Source organism: Melanostigma gelatinosum, assembly GCF_949748355.1.
Source record: "Melanostigma gelatinosum genome assembly, chromosome: 13".
Lineage (NCBI taxonomy): Eukaryota > Metazoa > Chordata > Actinopteri > Perciformes > Zoarcidae > Melanostigma > Melanostigma gelatinosum.
The window spans coordinates 679,437-701,008 of record NC_136646.1 but is presented as its reverse complement, the minus strand read 5'-3'; the positions used below and the strand labels follow the sequence as shown (position 1 = coordinate 701,008).

The 21,572-nt window shown below is 43.7% G+C and overlaps 1 protein-coding gene across 1 annotated transcript; it reads left to right on the top strand.

Annotated features, from left to right (window-relative positions):
• Positions 1 to 5,380: 5,380 nt before the first annotated feature.
• LOC306787295 (uncharacterized protein) lies at positions 5,381 to 20,995 on the top strand (the record flags this gene model as incomplete). Its single annotated transcript, XM_079282411.1, has 9 exons — positions 5,381 to 5,480; positions 5,592 to 5,690; positions 6,286 to 6,482; positions 8,105 to 8,203; positions 8,331 to 8,429; positions 8,547 to 8,645; positions 8,754 to 8,978; positions 10,542 to 10,643; positions 20,987 to 20,995. The coding sequence occupies exons 4-9, from the start codon at positions 8,156 to 8,158 to the stop codon at positions 20,993 to 20,995; spliced, it is 582 nt and encodes a 193-aa protein (XP_079138537.1). The 5' UTR covers positions 5,381 to 5,480; positions 5,592 to 5,690; positions 6,286 to 6,482; positions 8,105 to 8,155.
• Between the last annotated feature and the right edge of the window lie 577 nt (positions 20,996 to 21,572).

The following is a 21,572-nucleotide window of genomic DNA, read 5'->3' as shown; positions in this document are numbered from 1 at the left end:
GTCTGTAAGTTTACACACAAGCTGCTGGGGGATGATTGTATTGAATGCTGAGCTGAAATCTATGAACAGCATTCTGACGTAGGAGTTCTTAGTGTCCAGGTGTGTGAGGGCTGGGTGTAGAGCGGAGGAGATTGCATCCTCTGTGGACCGTTTAGTTCGGTAAGCAAACTGAAACGGGTCCAGGGAGGGAGGAAGGGTGGATTTGATCTGCTTCATGACCAGCCTTTCGAAACACTTCATGATGGTAGAAGTCAATGCGACGGGGCGGTAGTCGTTGAAGCAGGCTGGAGATGACTTCTTCGGCACAGGAATGATGGTGGTTTCCTTGAAGCACGTGGGAACAACAGCCTGGCTCAGGGAGGTGTTAAAGATGTCGGTGAGGACATCCGTGAGCTCCTCTGCGCAGTCCCTCAGCACACGACCAGGAATGTTGTCAGGTCCCGCAGCCTTGCGGGTATTAATCCTCAGCAGTGTGCTCCTCACACTGGCTGGGGACAGGCACAGAGCCTGGTCGTCGGTGGGGGGGGTGGTTTTCTGCGCAGGTGTGTTGTTCTGTGCTTCGAAGCGTGCAAAGAAGCCATTGAGGTTGTTAAGCAGGGAGGTGTGACTGTCACAGGTCTGTGGCGGTAGTTTGTAGTCCGTTATGGTCCTAATGCCCTGCCACAGGCTCCGTGAGTCCCTGCTGTCTTTGAAATGTCCTGTGATTTTCCTGGTGTACAGTCGTTTAGCTTTCCTGATGCCACGGCACAGGTCAGCCCTGGCTGCTCCCAGCCCAGCTGGGTCTCCAGCTCTGAAGGCGGTGTCGCGAGCCTTGAGCAGTGTGCGGACCTCCCCTGTCAGCCATGGCTTCTGGTTGGCTCGGATGGTGATGGCTCTGGTGGTAGTTACATCATCAATGCACTTGGTGATGTAACCTGTGACTGTCTCTGTGTATTCTTGAATGTTAATGTGATGGTTGTAGGTGGCTGCCTGCTTGAACATGTCCCAGTCTGTAGTACCAAAGCAGTCCTGAAGTGCAGCTGTACTGTCCTCTGGCCACACCCGTACCTGTTTTGAAACCGGTTTGGTAACCTTTACCCTTGCTCTGTAGGCCGGTTTCAGCAAGACCGTGAGGTGGTCGGAGAGGCCAATGTGGGGGAGGGGGGACGCCTTGTACGCTCCCTTGATCGATGTGTAGACTAGGTCTAATTTGTTGTTTTCCCTGGTTGGAAAATCAACATGCTGGTATATTTTAGGCAGAACAGTTTTTAGGTTAGCATGGTTGAAGTCTCCAGCAACGATGAGAATGCCGTCTGGGTGTGCTGTCTGTTGCTCACTGATGGCTCTGTAAAGTTCACTGAGTGCCTCCTCTCTGTCCGTGTTGTTGGGGCTCGGAGGTATATAAACAGCCACCAGTAGAATGGCTGAAAACTCCCTCGGCAGGTAAAAAGGACGGCACTTTAAAACCATAAACTCCACCAGCGGGGAACAGTGTTGGTTAACAACAATAGCGTCTCGACACCAAGCATCACTGATGTAAACACACACACCGCCGCCGCGGGACTTTCCCACGCTAACTATGTCTCTGTCTGCTCGGTAGCATGTTAGCTTGTCCAGTTGAATAGCGGAGTCCGGGATGTTGTGGTGGAGCCATGTTTCCGTGAACACGTAAACACAGCAGTCCCTCACCTCACGCTTGGTTCTGAGTAGCCGTATATTGTCCATCTTGTTGTCCAGTGAACGGACATTTGCCATGAGTAATGTTGGAATTGCCGGCTTGTGTGGGCTAGCCGCTAGCCTAGCCCGGATACCTCCACGTTTTCCCCGCTTTTGCTTCCTTTCGCACCGCTTGCGCGGTCTCCTTACCGGGTGGGGGTTGACACAATGGGGGGAGCAGAGAAGTCCCAGGCTGCTAAGATCCACGGAGAGTTTGGCTTCCAAGTTGAAGAAAGTTGTACTTTTTCCAAGAAGAAACTCACGGCTGTATTGTTGTGTTTTGCGATATAAGTCCGTCGGGCATGACGAACACAGCGGCAGACTAGACAAACTAGACGAAAAAGACGAAAACACTGTTTTTCCGGGACCGCGAGTGGCCGCTGCGACTGCTCGCGCCGCCAACATGAGAAAAACTATATAACAGTGTGTTAAGACAGACAGCACCTAGAGCTGATTTATGGTGGTGGTGTGGAGGAAGAACCATACATCCAATCCTGCCTAAAGATTGGACAGGTAGATGTGCGTTGGTGCAACTTATATTGTCATTCTATATCTTGCCTGTCACTGATGCAACTTATAGAGAACTCATCTCTCCACGCCCACATGCTAACAGAAGATCCAAAAGAGATGCCGGTGGCCCGAAGGGAGCCTTTGATGACCAAGTGTCCATAGATGTCATAAGAGTGCCAAGGGGGGTGTCTAATGACTTTCAAGCCAGAAATCAAATAGCAGCAGATTTAGAATCTGTTTTCTCTCAGAGGGTGATGATTAATAAAAATGTCGATTGGATCAACTACATTTACTATAACCAACAGCGTTTTGTAAACTTCACCAGTGACGCCATATCAGGACTGCATGCACAGCTGGCGAAGACTAGTTTAATGACCTTGCAGAACAGAATGGCATTAGATATGATTTAGCAGAGAAAAGTGGCGTGTGCCAGATGTTTGGGTCTGCGTGCTGTACTTTCATTCCAAATAACACAGCTCCTGATGGATCGGTGACCAGGGCTCTGGAGGGACTGACAGCACTCAGCCAAGAGCTAGCAGACAACTCTGGTGTCACGAATCCGTTCACCGACTGGTTGGGAAGTATGCTTGGCCAGTGAAAACATACATTTTTGGCAATCGTAATTATTCTGTGTGCTGTCGTCATAGACCGCCGAGTTGTCTGTGGATGGGGGTTCCCTTGCATCCGTGGACCTCTACAGGGGTTTATTGCTTCACCGATGAGCCAGTCCAGGGCAACCAGTTATGTGTCGAGGATGAGGGAGAATTGGAGCTTCTGATGGCCACAGTCTAGATGAGGCCACCAGCGGTGCCATAGCGGAACTTCACAAGCGGTTCCTGACCATCCTCTCGGAGATCCTGAAGGACCTGCTAAAGGCCCAGATGGACTTCTAACACATCCAGTGAGATGTTGGAAGTTTGGGAAATAGATGGATTGTTTTGGATGAGTATCTCGAGATTTTATTTTTTGTTTAATTGGGTTATAAGGGGATTTTAGGGTGTAAAGATTAAGAAATGTAATTTTGTCAAGTGTAAAAGAACAGTCAAGGCTTCTCAGTATGTGTTCTCTAGCCTACAGGCTGTATCCTGATCCTGCCAACCCCAAGACATGGAAGGCAGTGATTTTCAACGCCCTCTATCTTGAAACGAACTGAACAGAAATACTTGAAATGATATCTGTATGCATGAATTGTTTGCCTCTGTTTAGATAGATAGGGAGCCTCTCCCTGGATTGAGTAGGGGGGAGGTCTCCAGGGACATTGAGTAAATAACTACATTTGAATAACCAACTACATTTGAATAACTAACTACATTTGAGTAGCTAACTCACAGTGAACTGTGAGTTAGGGGGGAATTGTAAGAAATTTGAGCAAAAAACTGTAGTTAGTAGATATAATAAAAGTGTTTAATAATTAATAATTCATAAATAGTCATAATCATAAGGGTTTTGGGAATGCATAATTAAGATAAACATAAAGTGATGTAGGAATAGTAGCTAAAGAAACATGAAGCTTCTGCCAAGTTGCAGAAGTTTAACTTTCATACTGAAGGATTATTATAGAAGGGGTTAAAATGTAACTGACAGTCATTGAATGTGTTAGTAGACTCGGGCAGACAGCCGAATACACTTATGGAAGTTAGCCAATAGGAATCGAGATAAATGGAAGAGGGGGTGTGCCGAACAGGGGTGGGAGGTTTAATTTAAAAGACTTTTTGTCCTCTCTCTCTGTGATGGCCCCCGGACGACAGACGTGTTTTTCACCGGAGGAGCCGAGTGAGGTTTTTGCAAATGGGGTTTTATTGTTTTAATATTTCATAGGAGTATATACTCCAATGTGTAACTGTAATCGTACTTACATCAGTGGAATTAAATTCCTTATAATTGTAAACCAGTCTTGGTAGCGTTATTATTGCAGCGTGTCGACGGCACAAAGCAGACACACGTGCTCCGGCCTTCTCTTGTTGTGAGGTAAATTCTACCTTAACACCCCCCTCCACATCGCGGCTCATTTTGGCAGCATTACCGTGGCCACGCTTCTGCTGAACAGAGGAGCTGCTGTGGACTTCATGGCTCGGGTGAGTTTGTTCTGCCCTCTGCTGTTTGGGAGGGGTACAACCAGCATACAAGGTAAACAGGTGTGAAGGTGGAGATAGGCTGCATATGCGGAACACAGTGATCCTGTACAGATGTGGAACAGTGGTTTAGTTTGTTATTGAGCAGTCCCTCAATGCTCCTTCAGAGGGCAGCTGTTTGGTATCTTAAGTTGCCCGAGAGGGTTCAATGATGAGGTCGATTATTCTGGATAAAATTTGGATTTTGGAAATGTTGTTAAAGGATGGCAAATCCACCTGAGATTGACTTTAAAATGAGTTCAAGATATTCATGAATATAAAGACATGGAAGGGATTTGAGTGTGATGTGTTGTTGAAAGATTAGGTTCAGAATTTGCCGCTTTGTATAAAAAAATGGAGATGATGGTAAAGCTGTTTTGTATACTTACTGTCTATGGTGCTCTACGAGTCACACGATCAGACTGATTTTTTTTGTGGATAAAAAATGACAGGGTGTGCAAAGTGTTTTGATTTTGATGGACTTTGAGGTGCTCACTCACGTCGGCACCTTGCTGTGTGTGCATTCTCAAAGTTACACACTGTGGTCATAATATGTGCTTCACGCTTGCTTAAATAATTAAGCTTTTTATCATAGGCAGAGTAGGATTACTTTTTATTTACTGTGCTATTTACATTGTAATGCAAGAAAGGGTGCCGTTCAAAATGTGTTTGTTTCCACATTATTAGACATTAGCTAAGCAGAGTCAACAGTGGCCCGTAATTATATGAGCTAGTGTGTGAAGGAGTGTTTGTGTTTGTGCTGCTTTTTGACACTGATTACAGGTTCAGGTCTAAAGAGTCATCCTACAGCAGTGGAGATAAATTAAACAATCACGCTGTTTTACAGCTGTTGGCTTTATAATAAAAGCCTATGTACCCTTAATAAGCAGAGCGTAGGGTTTGTATTACAACTTAAAATAAAAGATTACATGTTATATATCTAATGGATACATTCAATTTAATTGTAGACTTTTAAATGCCAGTGCATGATTTTGTGCAGACAATAAACCATTACATTTAAGTTGACGGCTGAATCATAACATCGGTCTCCTCTTTGTTGTTTAGAATGACATCACACCGCTTCATGTGGCTTCAAAAAGGGGCAACAGCAACATGGTCAAGTTGTTGCTGGACAGAGGGTCCAAAATTGATGCAAAGACCAAGGTGAGACCAATTATCCTCAGAAAGCTCAAAGACATTCAGAAGCCCATGAGGCTGATTTTTTTTACTCTTCTGTGATTTATTTACACCTGAGCTGTCTTTCTCCTCTTCCAGGATGGTCTGACACCTCTTCACTGTGGGGCGAGGAGCGGGCACGAGCAAGTGGTAGAGATCCTACTCGACCGAGGAGCTCCTTTCCTCTCCAAGACCAAGGTAGCTACTGGGACGATCAATTTAGGAGGCGCTGCTTACCACAGAATAGGAAAGGGAAGAAATTCATGTCACATGTTTGTTTTTCTCTGACTGTTATCAAACAGAATAGATCACACTTCACTTGAAACAGGGTACACATCGCTAATAACTATGTAATACAGATGTTTGTATAGACTAGCTTTCCTCAGCACACAGAGCTATTTGACATCTAACCAATCAGATAGCAGGTCTGTTGTTGCTGTAGTGTTGTCACATTGTCTCCATAAGGTCTGTGCGACCTCTCCAGAGCAGCCTGTCTCCGCTGCGTAGCCCCACAGTTTGACCGCGCGGGACGACCAGTGTAACAAAATAGACATTGTTGTAATGGCCTCGTTATAACAATGCTTCTGTAACCTTCTCAACAACTTCCTTCACAGTCTGTCTGTGCAGCGCTTGGCCGGCCACGTCCTAACTTACTGTGTCTGTCTGTCCATTTGTCCACGTGTCCGTCTGCGTGTGTGTTTGTCGCTGTCTCTCTGTTTGTCTCTTTCTTTGTCTGCCTCTCTCTTTCTCTCCCCCCTCCTCTCTGTCTTTACCTCTTCCCCCCCCACTATAGAACGGGCTATCACCGCTCCACATGGCCACTCAGGGGACCACCTCAACTGCGTCCAGCTACTGCTCCAGCACGACGTGCCGGTGGACGACGTCACCAACGACTACCTGACGGCGCTGCACGTTGCCGCCCACTGTGGTCACTACAAGGTGGCCAAGCTCATCGTGGACAAGAAGGCCAACCCGAACGCCAAGGCTCTGGTAGGGGTCTATAGAGTGGTCTCGTGTGACGTCACAGTTTAGCTGTCGGCCATGTTGGAGTACACACAAAGCCACTGGCATGCACGGCTGAGTCGCATCACCTATCGATCATGGTGAACTTTTGTGCTGTCTTTGGTTGTGGCAGCAGAGCTGATAGAGACAAGAAACCATTCTTTCGTTTGCCAGCGGTCATTACACATCAAGAAAATGACACGAAGGAGCTATCCAAGCGACGTCGCCAGAAATGGCTGTCACGCATCTCTCGAGATATAAAGGAATGGAATTTGGCGTACACTAGAGTATGTGCGGATCACTTTATAAGTGGTCAGTGATTTTATTTACAAATTCGTTTGTGAACAGTATTTAATAAAGGAAATATAAATTAAACTTGGACATGAGAAGGTTACCGAAGCTTCATCGGCCCGTGACAGCAGTCGGTACCAGAGACGTGTCGAGCGTGTATAACAGACGAAACACAGAGATGCAGCCTCAGCATTGCTTGATATGAGTTTAACGTCAGATCATATATATATATATATATATATATATATATATATATATGTGTGTGTGTGGGGGGGGGGGATGAAGTTAGGAGTTAGTTGAAAGTGAATTCCTACACACACGCACACAATGACGTGCATGTGCAATGTAAACAAACACACGTGTCTGTTTGCACTGAGTAAACATTGAATATTGCTAAATATCTGACCAGATCTGTATATATTTACTCTTCCAATGACGAGATGAGAATTCTCGACGACCGTTGCTTTGACGTCTCGGACCCATCCACTGACAAACTGATTATAAGCGTCGAGCCCTTTGTAGCACTCCAGCTCGTCTTTTGTGTAAGGACTGGGGGTGTTCACGAGATACGTGTAGATGTTGGTGTAGTTTACCGATGGAAGATAAGTAGGATCGGCACTGAAACCATCTGCACTCATCGTATAGGGATCCAAGTTACCAATAACCTTCAATTTGGCCAGGTAGCGAACCTTTGATGCACTATCCAGTGATTCAAAGTATGGTATTTTCACCGCACTTCCTTGTTTACTCGCCGCCATGTAGGATCTGTATGTACTCCAACATGGCGGACAGACCTCGTAACTAAGGAGATCGTGACGTCGGTGAGACCACTCTATTAAAACTACTAAACATTCAGTGTGTCCTACTAAATGTTTTTGCTTGGCAAAAAAAAGGGAATTATCTTTCATGAAGAATAATGAATTCAATTGAAACAAATATTTGAATGCTATTTTACAATTGCATTATGCAGTTTTGTGTTATAGCAGAATGAGCCAGCCATCAGGCTTTACTGCTGCACTTACTGTCTGTGATGGTTTGAAAGGAGAATGAGACACTAACTAAGGGGTACAAAGTTTTCTAAAAAAAAAAGATTTCAAATTCAAGAAGGGATTCATTCATAATTTGAGAAGTAGAATAATTAAGAGAGAAACGGTTTCTTTGTGACCTTTGTGGTTTGCAAATAACATTCTCTTTACCACCCATTTACTTTCTAGCAAATAAAAGCAGTCAGTCATCGATATCTTGTGACTGTGGAGAGATCATCCCTTGTGTGAGTGTGAGCTTCACACCAAGCCTTTCCTCTGTCTTTCTGTGTGCAGAATGCTTTCACTCCGCTTCACATCGCCTGCAAGAAGAACCGAGTGAAAGTGATGGAGCTGTTGCTTAAACATGGAGCCTCTATCCAGGCTGTCACTGAGGTACTGAGCACTATTTTCTGCTTGACTCTACCTGTGAAGTGGTTTCTTCAAACTGCGCTGCACTATTTTATACATTGTGACTTGTTTTACTAGAGCTTGTCTTTGTTTGGACTTGTTTTGTCTACAGTCTGGTCTAACACCCATCCATGTGGCAGCCTTCATGGGCCATGAGAACATTGTCCATGCACTGACACACCATGGAGCCTCACCGAACACGACCAATGTAGTGAGTGGATGAATTCATAATGCACTGTTACATGTTAAAAGTACATGTTTCTGTTAAGTCCCACATCATCGCATGTGAAGAGCTCCCACTGAAAACCGTTTTCCGTGTTTCTTCCAGCGAGGAGAGACATCTCTCCACATGGCAGCCAGGGCAGGTCAGGCAGACGTGGTCCGATACCTGCTGAAGAACGGCGCCAAGGTGGAGACCAAGTCCAAGGTGAGAACATTGAGCCTCGTTATCAATCACTGTGTCGGGGAGAGAAACAAAATGAAACAAAACCAGGATAAAATACTAGGCCAAATGTCACTTTCTTCTTCTCCGCAGGACGACCAGACAGCGTTGCACATCTCCAGTCGGCTGGGGAAGGTCGACATTGTCCAGCAGCTGCTACGGTGCGGCGCCTCTGCCAACGCCGCCACCACCTCAGGCTACACCCTCCTTCACCTGGCTGCCAAAAACCAGCGTATATACAAGGCTCAAACATATGTAGCTCAAGCGCAAGTTCAATCAGGAAGACACTCACTAGTAATCGCTGTCTTTCCTCTCCTTGTAAGAACTCTATCAGCTGATTGGGGGCGTGCACGTTTAAGTAACCAGCCAGATTCGGCACACCGGGTCCTCAAGCCAATCATATCGGTGCTGTCAATCTTTAAATAGTGTTCTCCTCTCTGCTGCTGTCAGGTGTCATTTCAGCGACGCAGATGCAACCCTCCTCCACCCCAGTCGCCTCCAGTCAGCATCACAGTCATGCTCCTGATGCATCATCAGATAGCAGCGACTCCTGTCATCACCACCACCAGTGTCTGGACTCCAAGGGGGGATTAGGCCTGTTGGACCTCAGTATCCCTACCCTCGGTGATAGTACTTCAGGATGGAGTCCAATCGCCAAAGACTTTGCACTTTTTCATATTTGACGCTTGTATAATAAATGATTGTTAAACTTATGAAACAAGTCTCTCCTGATTGAAGTTAAGTCACACAGAGGAGTCACTTGATTTTTTTAGTGCTCACATTCAGGTCAGTGGCAGTATTAGTGTTGACCTACTAATGTGAGACAGCACTTAAGTGTTTAAGTGCATATAGGTGCAGCCCAACATGGACGGATGATGTCAGTTTTTGGTGGTGCTGGTTGCACATGTGACTAATTGCACGGATCGAGGTCAAAAAGAGATTTAGAGTAGACTTCATGGAATTGGTTTGTGCATGTGTGTGCATGTATGTTGCTGTGGGCTGTCTTTGAAGGTGACCTCCGTCAGTGGAACAGATTAATGAACGTTAAACCCCATGGTGCCAGCGTTCTCGAACACACACACACACACACACACACACACACACACATCTTTTGGGAATTCACTTGTATCAGCTGTTCGACAGTTGTTCGTCACACGAATCTTGGAAAAGAGGTGTTGTGGGATGGAAACCATGAATTGATCCATTTGTGATGCTTATGAAACAAAAGTGGCCGCATTTGAAAACATTTAAAACTAGTCTTTTCTAAAATGACCCTTTACCGTATGAGCTGTAAGAATATTAACCAATCACACAAATGAGGTCATGTGTTTCAGAGCGTGGAATGGGAATCTGTGGGAGTCACATTCCTCAGGAAAATATGACCTAATGTCTTAAAATATCGTCACGCACACACAGGAAGGAAGCCAGGATTAACATGATCACATTATTCAACAGACATTTATAGATCTGGAATACACAAGGAAATAGGGGCCTTTGCCTTAGTTTCTCAGGGTATCACACACCTTATTGTTAAAACTAACTCAGTAATGCACAGATAACAGTCATTTATAGATCATAGCAACGAATATTGCAGGACAACAATGCCTTTGAAGGATAATATCAGGGGTCTAATTTCATCCAAAGAAAAAACAAAGTGGACACTGAACTTAACCATCCAGATGAGCTATTTACAACTATGTGAGAAACTATGTTGTTATGAGGAAGAGCTTCACCCGGGCCAGCAAAGGCTGACCCAAAACAAAGTAAATATTCACTTCCTGTTTATATATCTATATATATATATATATTATATGTCTCTGCTCCTCCTCTCCGTCTTTCCACTGTCTTTCATTTTGTTGATGTATTTCATTCTGTGTTCAGCAGAAAGGGTTCAGTCCCCTGCATGTGGCAGCAAAGTACGACAAGATGGAGGTGGCCAGTCTCCTCCTACAGAAGAGAGCTCCGCCTGATGCTGCTGGAAAGGTGAGATGTCTTTAAAGAGAGGAGAGGCTTAGTGCTTCCTCTAGCTGCTGCTTCCAGATTACAGCATGAAGTTTTTCCTCTGAACTGTCTGCTGCACTAACTATCTTTCATCAGTTTGATGTCCATCTCCCTTCATGTCTTTACATTCTGTTGGTTTGATGCTTTCATTTTACTTATAGGCGTGTTTGTGCTTACGTGTGTTCAACTTCTAACCTGGTGATGTGTTGCATGTGTGTGTGTGTGTGTGTGTATGTGTGTGTGTGTGTGTGTGTGTGTGTGTGTGTGTGTGTGTGTGTGTGTGTGTGTGTGTGTGTGTGTGTGTGTGTGTGTGTGAGAAAGAACGCGAGCCTCAGAGCCATCTGGTCAGTCTCCAGGTGATGAAGCTCCCTAGAGCCAGGCCGGTGATAAAGATGACGATGAGGCCGTAGCTGTGGGAGCTCAGCGACGACACACTCTGCACGGACGCCACCTCCAGCTCCGAAAAACTGTTGATCTGTGGAGAGACAGCTCCGATCACCTGGTGTGGAAAACATTCATGCCACTAAATGCCGATTACTTTTTTACAAATGTGATTGAGTATCTGTCGTCCATGTGGCTCCGGAATGTTTTATTGTTTATGTTTTAAATAACGCCTACATACTGTAACGGTTTCGTCCACCACCCTCATCCGTCATTATACGTTACACGGAAGACATAATGTTCCAGGTGTTCCAGGGAGTGTGTGTGTGTGTGTGTGTGTGTGTGTGTGTGTGTGTGTGTGTGTGTGTGTGTGTGTGTTTGTGTGGGAGAGAAAATAAGTAAGTGATGAAGAATGAAGCAGGCCTGAAGGTAAAAGTTATTATGATTTCTACAGAACTAGAAGCTGTGGAGAAGTTGCACAATAGAAAACATCAGCAGAGCCGCTGAGCTGCAGCTCGTCTTCAATGCTCACACAACCAGCACACAGCTCCCAGGGGCGGATAGACACAGGAGGGGCCTGATCGGTGGTGAGACAGACAGATTGAGTGTCATGCGTGAGGGGAAAATGGGCAGCAACACCGGCTGACACTGTAAATAGTTAATTAAATCTCATTTAATTGTTACAGTCTGGAGTGAGTTGAATTGATTTTGACACCTCTCGCACGATATGGATGCACTGCGTCCTGCCGATAAAGCAGCTGCTGAACTAAACGGAGACGGACAAAGAAAGAAAGAAGCAGACAGAAAGATAAACTGCAAATGAAATGCACGATCAGGATGTCATGTTGTAGCCAGTAGGGTGAGGTTCTGTCTCCTGTACAAGACAAATAAACAGCGGCAGGAGAAGAACTCAGATCTTACACTGAAGTAAAAGCAGCAATATCACTGTGTGGAAATACTCTTGTTACAAGTAAAAGTCCTCCATTCAAAATTCTCAAGTACCAAAAGTAAAAGTAGCATTCAGCATGAAGCATTCATGTGTAAGTATTTTCTTTAATGTTGCAGCGAGAGGTGAAGCTAATTGTAAAGAATGTTATCACCTTATCGTTTATTAGTTTATTGTGTTTTGGATTAAAAATCAAAATCTGCGAAGTAACAGATAAATGCAGTGGAGTAAAATGTACAGTATTTGCCTCCAGAATGTATAAATTAATCGGTTGACATACAAGAACCTCAACCTTGTACAGTCAGTGCTTGAATAAACAGACATCAGATATGTCTTTATATTCTCTTGTTTCAATGTCCCGACACTCTTTTCTCAAATAAATCCTGAAACTAAAGAAACTGCTCTGAATACAAGTGAAGAAAAGTATTTTGTTCAGAAGAATATACTGGGAAATACTCACTGTAAAGGGTCAAAACTCAGACTGCAGTGTAAAGTACAGCTGTACTGTTTTGTGAGACCAACACGAATCAGCTTGTAGCCTTGATGAAGCTCATCTATCATCCCGACATGAAGACAGGAGACTGTAATCAAGGAGTGCAATATAATATGTATTTTACAGTCACTGCTATATCAGTTCATCATCACCCATAAACAAACCACCTCCATGCAAACAACACTGAGACGTTCTTCAGAGAATTGTAAAAGTCACCTGAAATACATTGTAAAAGCAGACGAACAATGGTGTTTTGTGAGAAATGTCTTTCCCAAGTTTATAACCTCTGTCTCCACAATGTCTGGAGTCTCCACCCATCCTATGTGTGCAAGGTTAGGACATACGCAGCCCACACACTTTCAATCAAGCTCTTAACCCTGCACACACACACACGCGCACACATACACACACACACACATACACACTTCTACGGCTATCATTATGTTGTAATCAGTGGTCTTAGTGACACAGGGATAATGATTATATTTATGGTTTTCTTTTGATATCTTGCCTCAGGAGGTCAATGCCGTGTCATCATCTGCGGGAAGATGCGTCATTGTTCACAATCCTCTGTTTTTGGGAAGAGTGAAATGACATAAAAGCCTTTTTTATCAACATGACGTTTTTTTTTTTTTTTTTTTTTGGTGTTTATGTATTTATTTGTCAAAGAAATGAGCTGATTTTAGATGATGTACAATGATTAACCACAGTCTGTACGTTTCTATTTACACTATGGCTGTGGCCCTGTTGCAACACTGTCACACGTGCCTCGAGAGGAATTGTTTGGAAAATGACAGCCACTCATTTGGACATGAAATATGACTTCACGAACACAGCCCTTTAGAAAACCTGTTCAGATAAGGCTGTGTGTGGACTTTTGTCACAGGCAGGGTTAACACTATTTAGTTCTCTGTAATAATGAGTGCTTCTTAACACAGATGTCGAGATACTCTGCAGACTGCGTGTAGTCGTTTTCCAGTCAGGTGCCATGTGTGTGGTGTGTGTGTGTGTGTGTGTGTGTGTGTGTGTGTGTGTGTGTGTGTGTGTGTGTGTGTGTGTGTGTGTGTGTGTGTGTGTGTGTGTGGATATGTTATGGCTGGACTTTTCACCTGATTACACACCAGCATTATGAGAACTTAGTTGGTATATGCGGACCATGCTGAGGTCCTCATAAAACAAAGAGTGTAAACGCCGTTATAAGTGTCTAAATAACATACAATCTCTTTTTCGTGGAAAGTCCTTTTTTACCAGCAGCCCTGATTTCTGATCCTCATAAAACAAAGAGTGTAAACGCCTTATAAGTGTCTAAATAACATACATTCTCTTAAGTCCACCTTTACCAGTTGACCTGATTTCTGTGTATCCCTGTGTATAGAACAGCGCCTGCTATCGGCTTGACCATGCTGGTGCAGTTTCATACACATTTTGATACACAAGTTAAATTTTCGCGGGCTGGTTTTACGTCGAGGTACGTCGGAGTGACGTAGGGACGTCACGTCCTCGTTTTCCCGCGAGGGAGGGACGTCGGAGCGATGTAACGTTACGGACATCAAGTCCAAGGAGCCCTTTAATCACAGACAGGCATGGAAGAGACGCATGGACTCATGGAGGATTAGACACCACCACCAGGTAAGCATTTGTATTTGTATGTATAAAACGGAGCTCGCAACAGGTGATTCGGTTAAGACTGGAGGAGATGAGACAGTGTGAGGTGAGATATGATGGCATGCTTTGTGATTTTTAAGGGCAGTTGAGCCATGTGGTGTGCTAGCTAGCATTAGCGAACAAGCTAACATTAGCTGACAGACGATGTAGCGAACAAGCTAACATTAGCTGACACACGATGTGGCTCAACACTGGCCTTAACAATGACAACTCACGAGCTAGCGAACGAGCGCAAACTAGCGTGTTAGCGAGCTAGCGAGCGAGTGTTTTATTATAAAGTCTAATGGCAGAGGGCAGGAATGTTTTTATGAATCTGTCCTTGTGACAGCGGAGCTGGATCAGTCTGTTGGAGAAAGTGCTCCGCTGTCTCTGCAGGAGCTGATGGAGAGGGTGGTCCGGGTTATCCACTATGGATAATAGTGCGATAGTGCGTTTACTCTGTGCCTGCAGAGAGGACAGTTAATCTTAGATGGTCTAATGATATTCTTAAAAAGTGAAGCAGTGTCAATTCAAAATATGAATGGAGCAGTTATGCGTTTTCTTCATATTTTATAAGATAAGATAGATAAGATAATCCTTTATTCGTCCCTCAGTGGGGAAATTACAGGATTACAGCAGCATTGCTCACAAGTAAATAAAATAAAAGATAAAAATCAATTAATATAATAAACTAAACAGTAAAACAGTAATAAAATAAGACAGTAAAGAAGAGTATTAAATATACCAGTATATACAGAATATACAGACGGATCAGGTAAATACTTAAACGTATTGGATATTGCACGGATTAGATAAGATATTGCACCAGGTGAATGAATTAAAGTGTTCAGAGTGTTCAGAGTGTTCAAAGTGTTTGTGTACAGTGTGTTAGTGGTCCACCGAGAGCAGTTTGTTGTGCAGCCTGACCGCAGCAGGGAGAAAGGACCTCTCCCTCAGACACCGGGGGTGAATCAGCCGGTGACTGAAGGAGCTGTGCAGAGTGTCCTGCATGGGGTGGGAGGCGTGGCTCATCAGGGATGAGAGCTTCTCCCACCACCTCCACAGTATCCAGTGGACACCCCACCATGCTGCTGGCCTTCCTCGCCTTTATCCCAGTATATTACTGGTTTAAATGGCTATACAATGTTTTCTGAACATGCATGTTCTACAAATAAAGATGATAATCCTGACAACCATCTTCTTTGATAATTTCAGCAAAAAATATGCAACGGCGAAAACTCATAAATCCAAAGGATGATGCAAAATTACACTGACACTGGAGCGGACAAAGTGGGACTTGATGTCAAATACATCAATGCCTTCAAAGGTAAGTTGAATGTTCTGATTTTGTAATCATGATTTAAGTATGAATAAACTTAACGGATATTTTTCTGTGTATGAAATAGGTCGCGGCATCTTCACCTGTACTCTATTTGAAAAGGGAGAATTTCTCTTAGAATATAGAGGTGAACTGATAAGCAAGCAAGAATGTGAGCGGAGACAGATAATCTACCACCACAGCCTTAAGGTTTTCATGTTTGAGTATATATATATATATATATATATATATATATATATATATATCTCTATCTCTCCATATATATATATATATATATATATATATATATATATATATCTATCTCTCTCTATCTCTATCTATCTCTATCTAGCTCTCTCTATCTCTATCTATCTCTATCTATCTCTCTCTATCTATATCTATCTATCTCTATCTATCTATCTCTATATATATATATATATATATATATATATATATATATATATATCTATCTATCTATCTATCCATCCCTTAATTCATTGAAGATAGGATTGAAGATTGTGCTCAATATAACAAATACCAGATCTGTTAAAAAATGTAGCATTATTTATAAACTAAAACATAACATGACCGTAGTGAATTTCATTCTACCCCTTTCAGGCACACATGAATGAGTCTACTACACTCATTGGAACTATTTAAATGTTTCACCCTGATTTTCACTGTGACCAGAGACTCCTGGTCTGGTAAGAAAATTGCAGGCTTGACTAATCCTATTTAAAATATGTTGTAGTCCATACATATTTATACAGTAACCGACTGACTCACTTTTTATTGTTTTGTCTCTGAAATAACTGAAAGAATCTGATCTCTCACTCTCTGTGCATTGTGTATATGTATCCTGTTGCATGTAAGTATCCATCAGGTATAGAGCACATGGCAGACTACACAAGCCAGCTTCATTTTAGATTGCCTTGAGCCTCTCAAACCAAGCAGTACTCCTGGAATGAACCAGACCCAGTGAGGATCGCTGCATGCCGGTTAGTTTGTGGTCATTACGTCACATATATAGTAGGAAATATGAACCATGCAAGCTATTATCTTCAGTTGAAGCTAATGTTGAGCTGAGTGAAATGCTGCGTTTATGTTGTGCTTTTACCTATCGAGGGCTTTACTCACAAACACACAGAGAAGCAGCAAGGCGCCATGCACGGCGCTGGTCTTACCCATCATGGGGTTCAGTGTTTTGCTGAAGGACACTTCGATGTGTGGGCAGGAGGAGCCAAAGATCGAACTACCGACCTTGCGATTAATGGACAAACCTGCTGGGCCTCCTCCGGCCCCCCCCAAATGTCCCTGGTCCAGATGGAGCTCAGGGTGAATCTCCAGTGTTTGTCCTCACAGCAACTCCCTCATAGCAGCTCTCTATGGAGGACTTAAAAGGTACAGTCCCCTATTGAGAACCGCTATACTTCAAATCAGCAGCCACGATGAGGCTCTGATCTGATATTTGATTTCAAACGTCTAACGTTTTCTAACCGTAGCGTCTTGGAATTAAACCCTCCTCGATTTCTGGTATCTTTTTTTACTTTTTGATAGTATGTCAGCTGTTCTGGTATCACTTCAATCTCTGATAACAACATGTTCTATTCTGAGAATATTCGGAATGGTTGACTTTGGAGGGAGCTGTGTGTGTGTGTGTTTGTGTGTGTGTGTGTGTGTGTGTGTGTTTGTGTGTGCGTTTGTGTGTGTGTGTGTGTGTGTGTGTGTGTGTGTGTGTGTGTGTGTGTGTGTGTCTATCCGGGCTCCCCGTAGTCCTTCTATTGGTCTTCTGAGTGGGTGGTCTGTTCCAAGAGAGGAGCACTGGAAACATTATACCTACATACACACACACACACACACTCCCTGGAACACATCTCAAGACATCCATCCAACAGTTGTTTGTTATTTCAGTCTGAATCAAACTGCCATCCCTCGAGCCATACTGCTGGCTAATAAAACCCAGTGCCCACATCTACAGAACAGAAGTCTCAGTGACATGGACTGAACCTGCAGGCCTCTGGATGAGAGGCCAGAGACTGATCAGGTTGTACTTTACAGTCTTCCTTACAAAGTCCACTATATCAGTGTTGTTGTTAAATGCTCTTTGAACTGAAATAACCTGGAGTCCTCCTCTTCCTTCCTGTCACTTCCCCTACATTCCCTGTGCTAAGAATAAGCTCTATCAAGTTCATGTGTGTGTTCATGTGTGACTTGGCTTAACATAATTATACCATGACACCGCTACCTCTCTCTCTCTCTCTCCCTCCCTCTCTGTCTTGCTCCCCGGTGTCTCTTGTGGTCCTATAACCGGTAGACAATTAGCAGGGAAGGGTGGTTTTATGAATTAGCCGGTAACAAGGGATGAGCAAAAGAGGGATTGATTGATGGATGGAGGTGTTGAGCTTACAGAAAGTCAGATTTTCCGTGTTCAATGCTGTTAAGGGATAGTATTGTATTACAGAGCACATCAGAATGGACATGAGTGCAACAGACAATAGTCAGATAGAGAAAAACATCCTACTTCACATCAAATCTTCTCCTGGAGACTCCTAGAGAATGTATTTCCTCAATAGTAACAGGTGAGACCATCCTTTCATACATTTACACCAAAGATATCACTCAGGCGTTTCAATGAGAATGTATTGATGCAGTAGCTCTTCTGAGATCAAAGGTCCCCAACAAGGAAGTTAAGGCCATTTTTCACCAGTGCAATCCCAAAATGCAGTGCGGGAATTTAGTCAAATCTGCACAGTTCACGCATGACAACTATGCGCATCGGCTCCAGTGCGAATAATCTGCATTGCTTTATTCCATTTACTGGTAGAAAGTAGAACGGTTAATCACCTTCATACAGAGCCAGGCTGGCTGTTTCTTTGGGCTAAGCTAACAAACTGTTAGCTGTAAACCTTTGCAGGTTTCATGACTACATCCTATGAGTTTCCTCCTTCATAGTCCCCGTGTCCACAAACAATTAAACAAACCTATCCAGACAGCATGTCTAAGGGGCTAACATTAACCACACAAAACATCAAATAATCGCACCGAAAATTTGATGCTAATGCTAGCTGTTGTGGCTAGCCCTGTTCTGCGACCGACATATAACGTATGGTCTCTCTCAAGCCATATATTTTCCTTTATTTGGTTGTCGAGGCAGTCGTTACAGTATTTGTTGTTTAATATTTGCTTTTGAGAAATCAAATTGATCAAATATTCCCCCATTTTGTCAGCAGGCTAACTGCGACCCAAGATACTGAACCGTCTGGTCAATCCACCGATATCAAAGTCTGTTCAAATATACTTCCCCCCCCCCCGCACAAATGCTCTGCAGGGGCATTCAAGCATTCACAAGAGTCCACAAAATCAGGTTTTATACATTTTGAATGAAAATCCTTGAAAGGAATTTTGATCTGTTTTTACTGTGAATGGTCTACATGGCTTTGATGGAGGATTAAATCCTTTCTCTGTGTATTACAAACTGCTGTGCAGTGTTTATGATCCGACAAGCCTTTAAACTTGTGGATCTGTTACTCAAACCTAACTGAATGGTATTTCATCTTCTGACAGGTACTTTACCTGACACGCAATAAAATAATATAAGTTAAATGCTGAGCAGCAAATCATTTCAACGCAGGTGTGACATATGATCCATTAATGTGGGTGTGACTGGGTATCTGACAGTACTTTGTTTCAAGCAGCAGTGTGTAGCAGGTTTAAATTGCATTTCGATCGGTTATGGAAACTGGGCTTGTATATGGTTGTGTGCGTGTGTGTGTGTGTGTGTGTGTGTGTGTGTGTGTGTGTGTGTGTGTGTGTGAGAAAGATGCCAGTGATCTTTTTCCGTCTTTCTGTCTGTCTCTGTTCATTCATTATTAATCCCTCAACAGTGTCCCGCCCTACTCCCTGCTCATTTATTATGGCTGCGCAGTAGAAACGCACTGGTAGGGGCATCCTGTGCTAGGTGCACGTCTCAGGTGATGTAACATGCACTCTGGCGGCCATCTTGTAGATCCACAGCTCTCGACGACATCGGCTGTGAACAACTTAACAGTCTCAGCATGAAATCCACAAGAAAGGAATGGAAAAGATAAGAAATAACTGATATTGTGTAGCTTTAATTGACAATGTTATCGCAATACCTGACAGCGAACACAAGAGGGAGCTCCTCTGCACCGCACACATATGAGCTGGACACAGCAGCATATTACTGCCACCAATATCAAGTTATTTTCATAATAACAAGAACATTTTCTTGTATTAACGTACGCCTTTTCTCATTATGATAAATACGTTAACACTGTGAAACACCATACAGGAATTCACTGACATTAACTTATATCAGACCAAACGCCACAAAACTGCCCCAGGAGGAGAGCCGAGATGGAAGCTAAGCTAACCCAGCTAGGACCAGAGGCCGTTCCACTACCCAGCCTACTGCTGGCTGTCTGATGTTCGGTCGCAGAACAATAAGATGGATGAAAGCAGCGGGAGATCAGTGACTGTTGAGCCCACATCTTCACAGGGACCTGGATCCATCGTCCATCCCGGATCAAGCTGCACTCAGGTGGACATCAGGACAGAGCTCAGGACTCCGGTGGGACGAGAGGAGGTGGGCTCTGTGTTTACACCATCATGCTTGGTGCTCACACAGTCAAAGTTGAGGGACAATGTTTTCCTCAGGTTGGATTTTTAATGTTAAGATGTCGGTCATATTAGACTTGTTTTTGTTGCTGCTGTTCACAGGAATGTACAGCTACGTCCGTTTTGTTTGTCATGTGTTTGTCACATGGCATCAGTCGATTTGAGAACTTAGGAGTTCTTCTGATGTGAATCTTTTGCCTTCGAATGACACGCTGTGTTTTCACTTTACTCATGAAATGATGTTCCAAGAGAAACATCAGCATGTCAGCATATCTCCCCGCAGGGTTCACACACCAAATCCAACGCGGTCGAACCCTGAATGAATGCTCACCAGTGGCCGCCCTCCATCTGCCGGTTACTGTGATAACTTACTGTAATTTCATCACTGAAAAGAATCATTACTGCAAGGTCACTGGAGCAGCCTCGTGCTGTCTTTCTACCAGCTTTGGTGCATAGGGGCCTCCAGCTGCAGGTCCAGGTTCACCTCATTTACTTTACATTTTCAAGGCAGAAGGGGAATTTAACAATTTTATGTTTTACCTTCTTAAAATGTTTTATAGTGTGATAACATACTCATTTCTTTTTTTTATATATTTCTCATTATTTCAACACATCACTTAATACAAGCACTACTTATTAATACAATTAAAAGAAGTTCCAGTCAATGCTTTAACATGTAGCCTGCCATGGCCTGATAGATGGACAATGACCTGGATGTGTTGGTTCAACACCTGGATGTGTTGGTTCAACAGCTGGATGTGTTGGTTCCTGTTCCTATATGGAGCCTGTTAGAGCGGCAGTTTATAAAAAATAACTTTTTGTCATCATTGCTCAAACTGTCACTCTATCCTGGCAGTAGAGACAGATAACCTGTGGAACAATCTGCTTCCTCTGCCTCTTTTCAGTGCCACTAATGACATAACAAGATCCCGACGTTGGTTGGTTAGTTTTGGCTCCACTGTTTCCAGCAGGGCGGCCGGGTCACAGACGTTCTCACTGCCTGAAGTTTAAATATAATCCAGTATCTCCTCAATCCCTGTTTGACTCTGCAGCATGTGTGAGACTGATGGAGAGCCGAGGATATGCTGCTGGGTTATTTTATGTATTGCCAAAATAAACAAATAAATAAAAGAAGGAAGAAATGTCATTATGCAAATAAGTTGTGTTCTGGGTTGGTGGGCTTGGGTTTGAGTTTGTGGTGAGCAGGCTGACACAAGGGGAAGTGGGCCTGAGGCCATTCAGACACACAGCATTGAATTATGGATGATTCTGTCGAAGAGAAATGCGTGTTTACTCTGTTAGTATTATAATTATGTATTGTGCTTACATGTAGCTTAGCAAAGGGCCCCCCTTGGTTACTGTTGCTATGCCTATCAAACGTTAGGTTTGGACAGTTGGCTCGCTCCGCGCATATCGCTCAGAGGTTCACTTTCTATGTGTGTTTGTTGTAATTAGAAACGCATCATATGAGTCGTGTTTAATCAGTTTTAA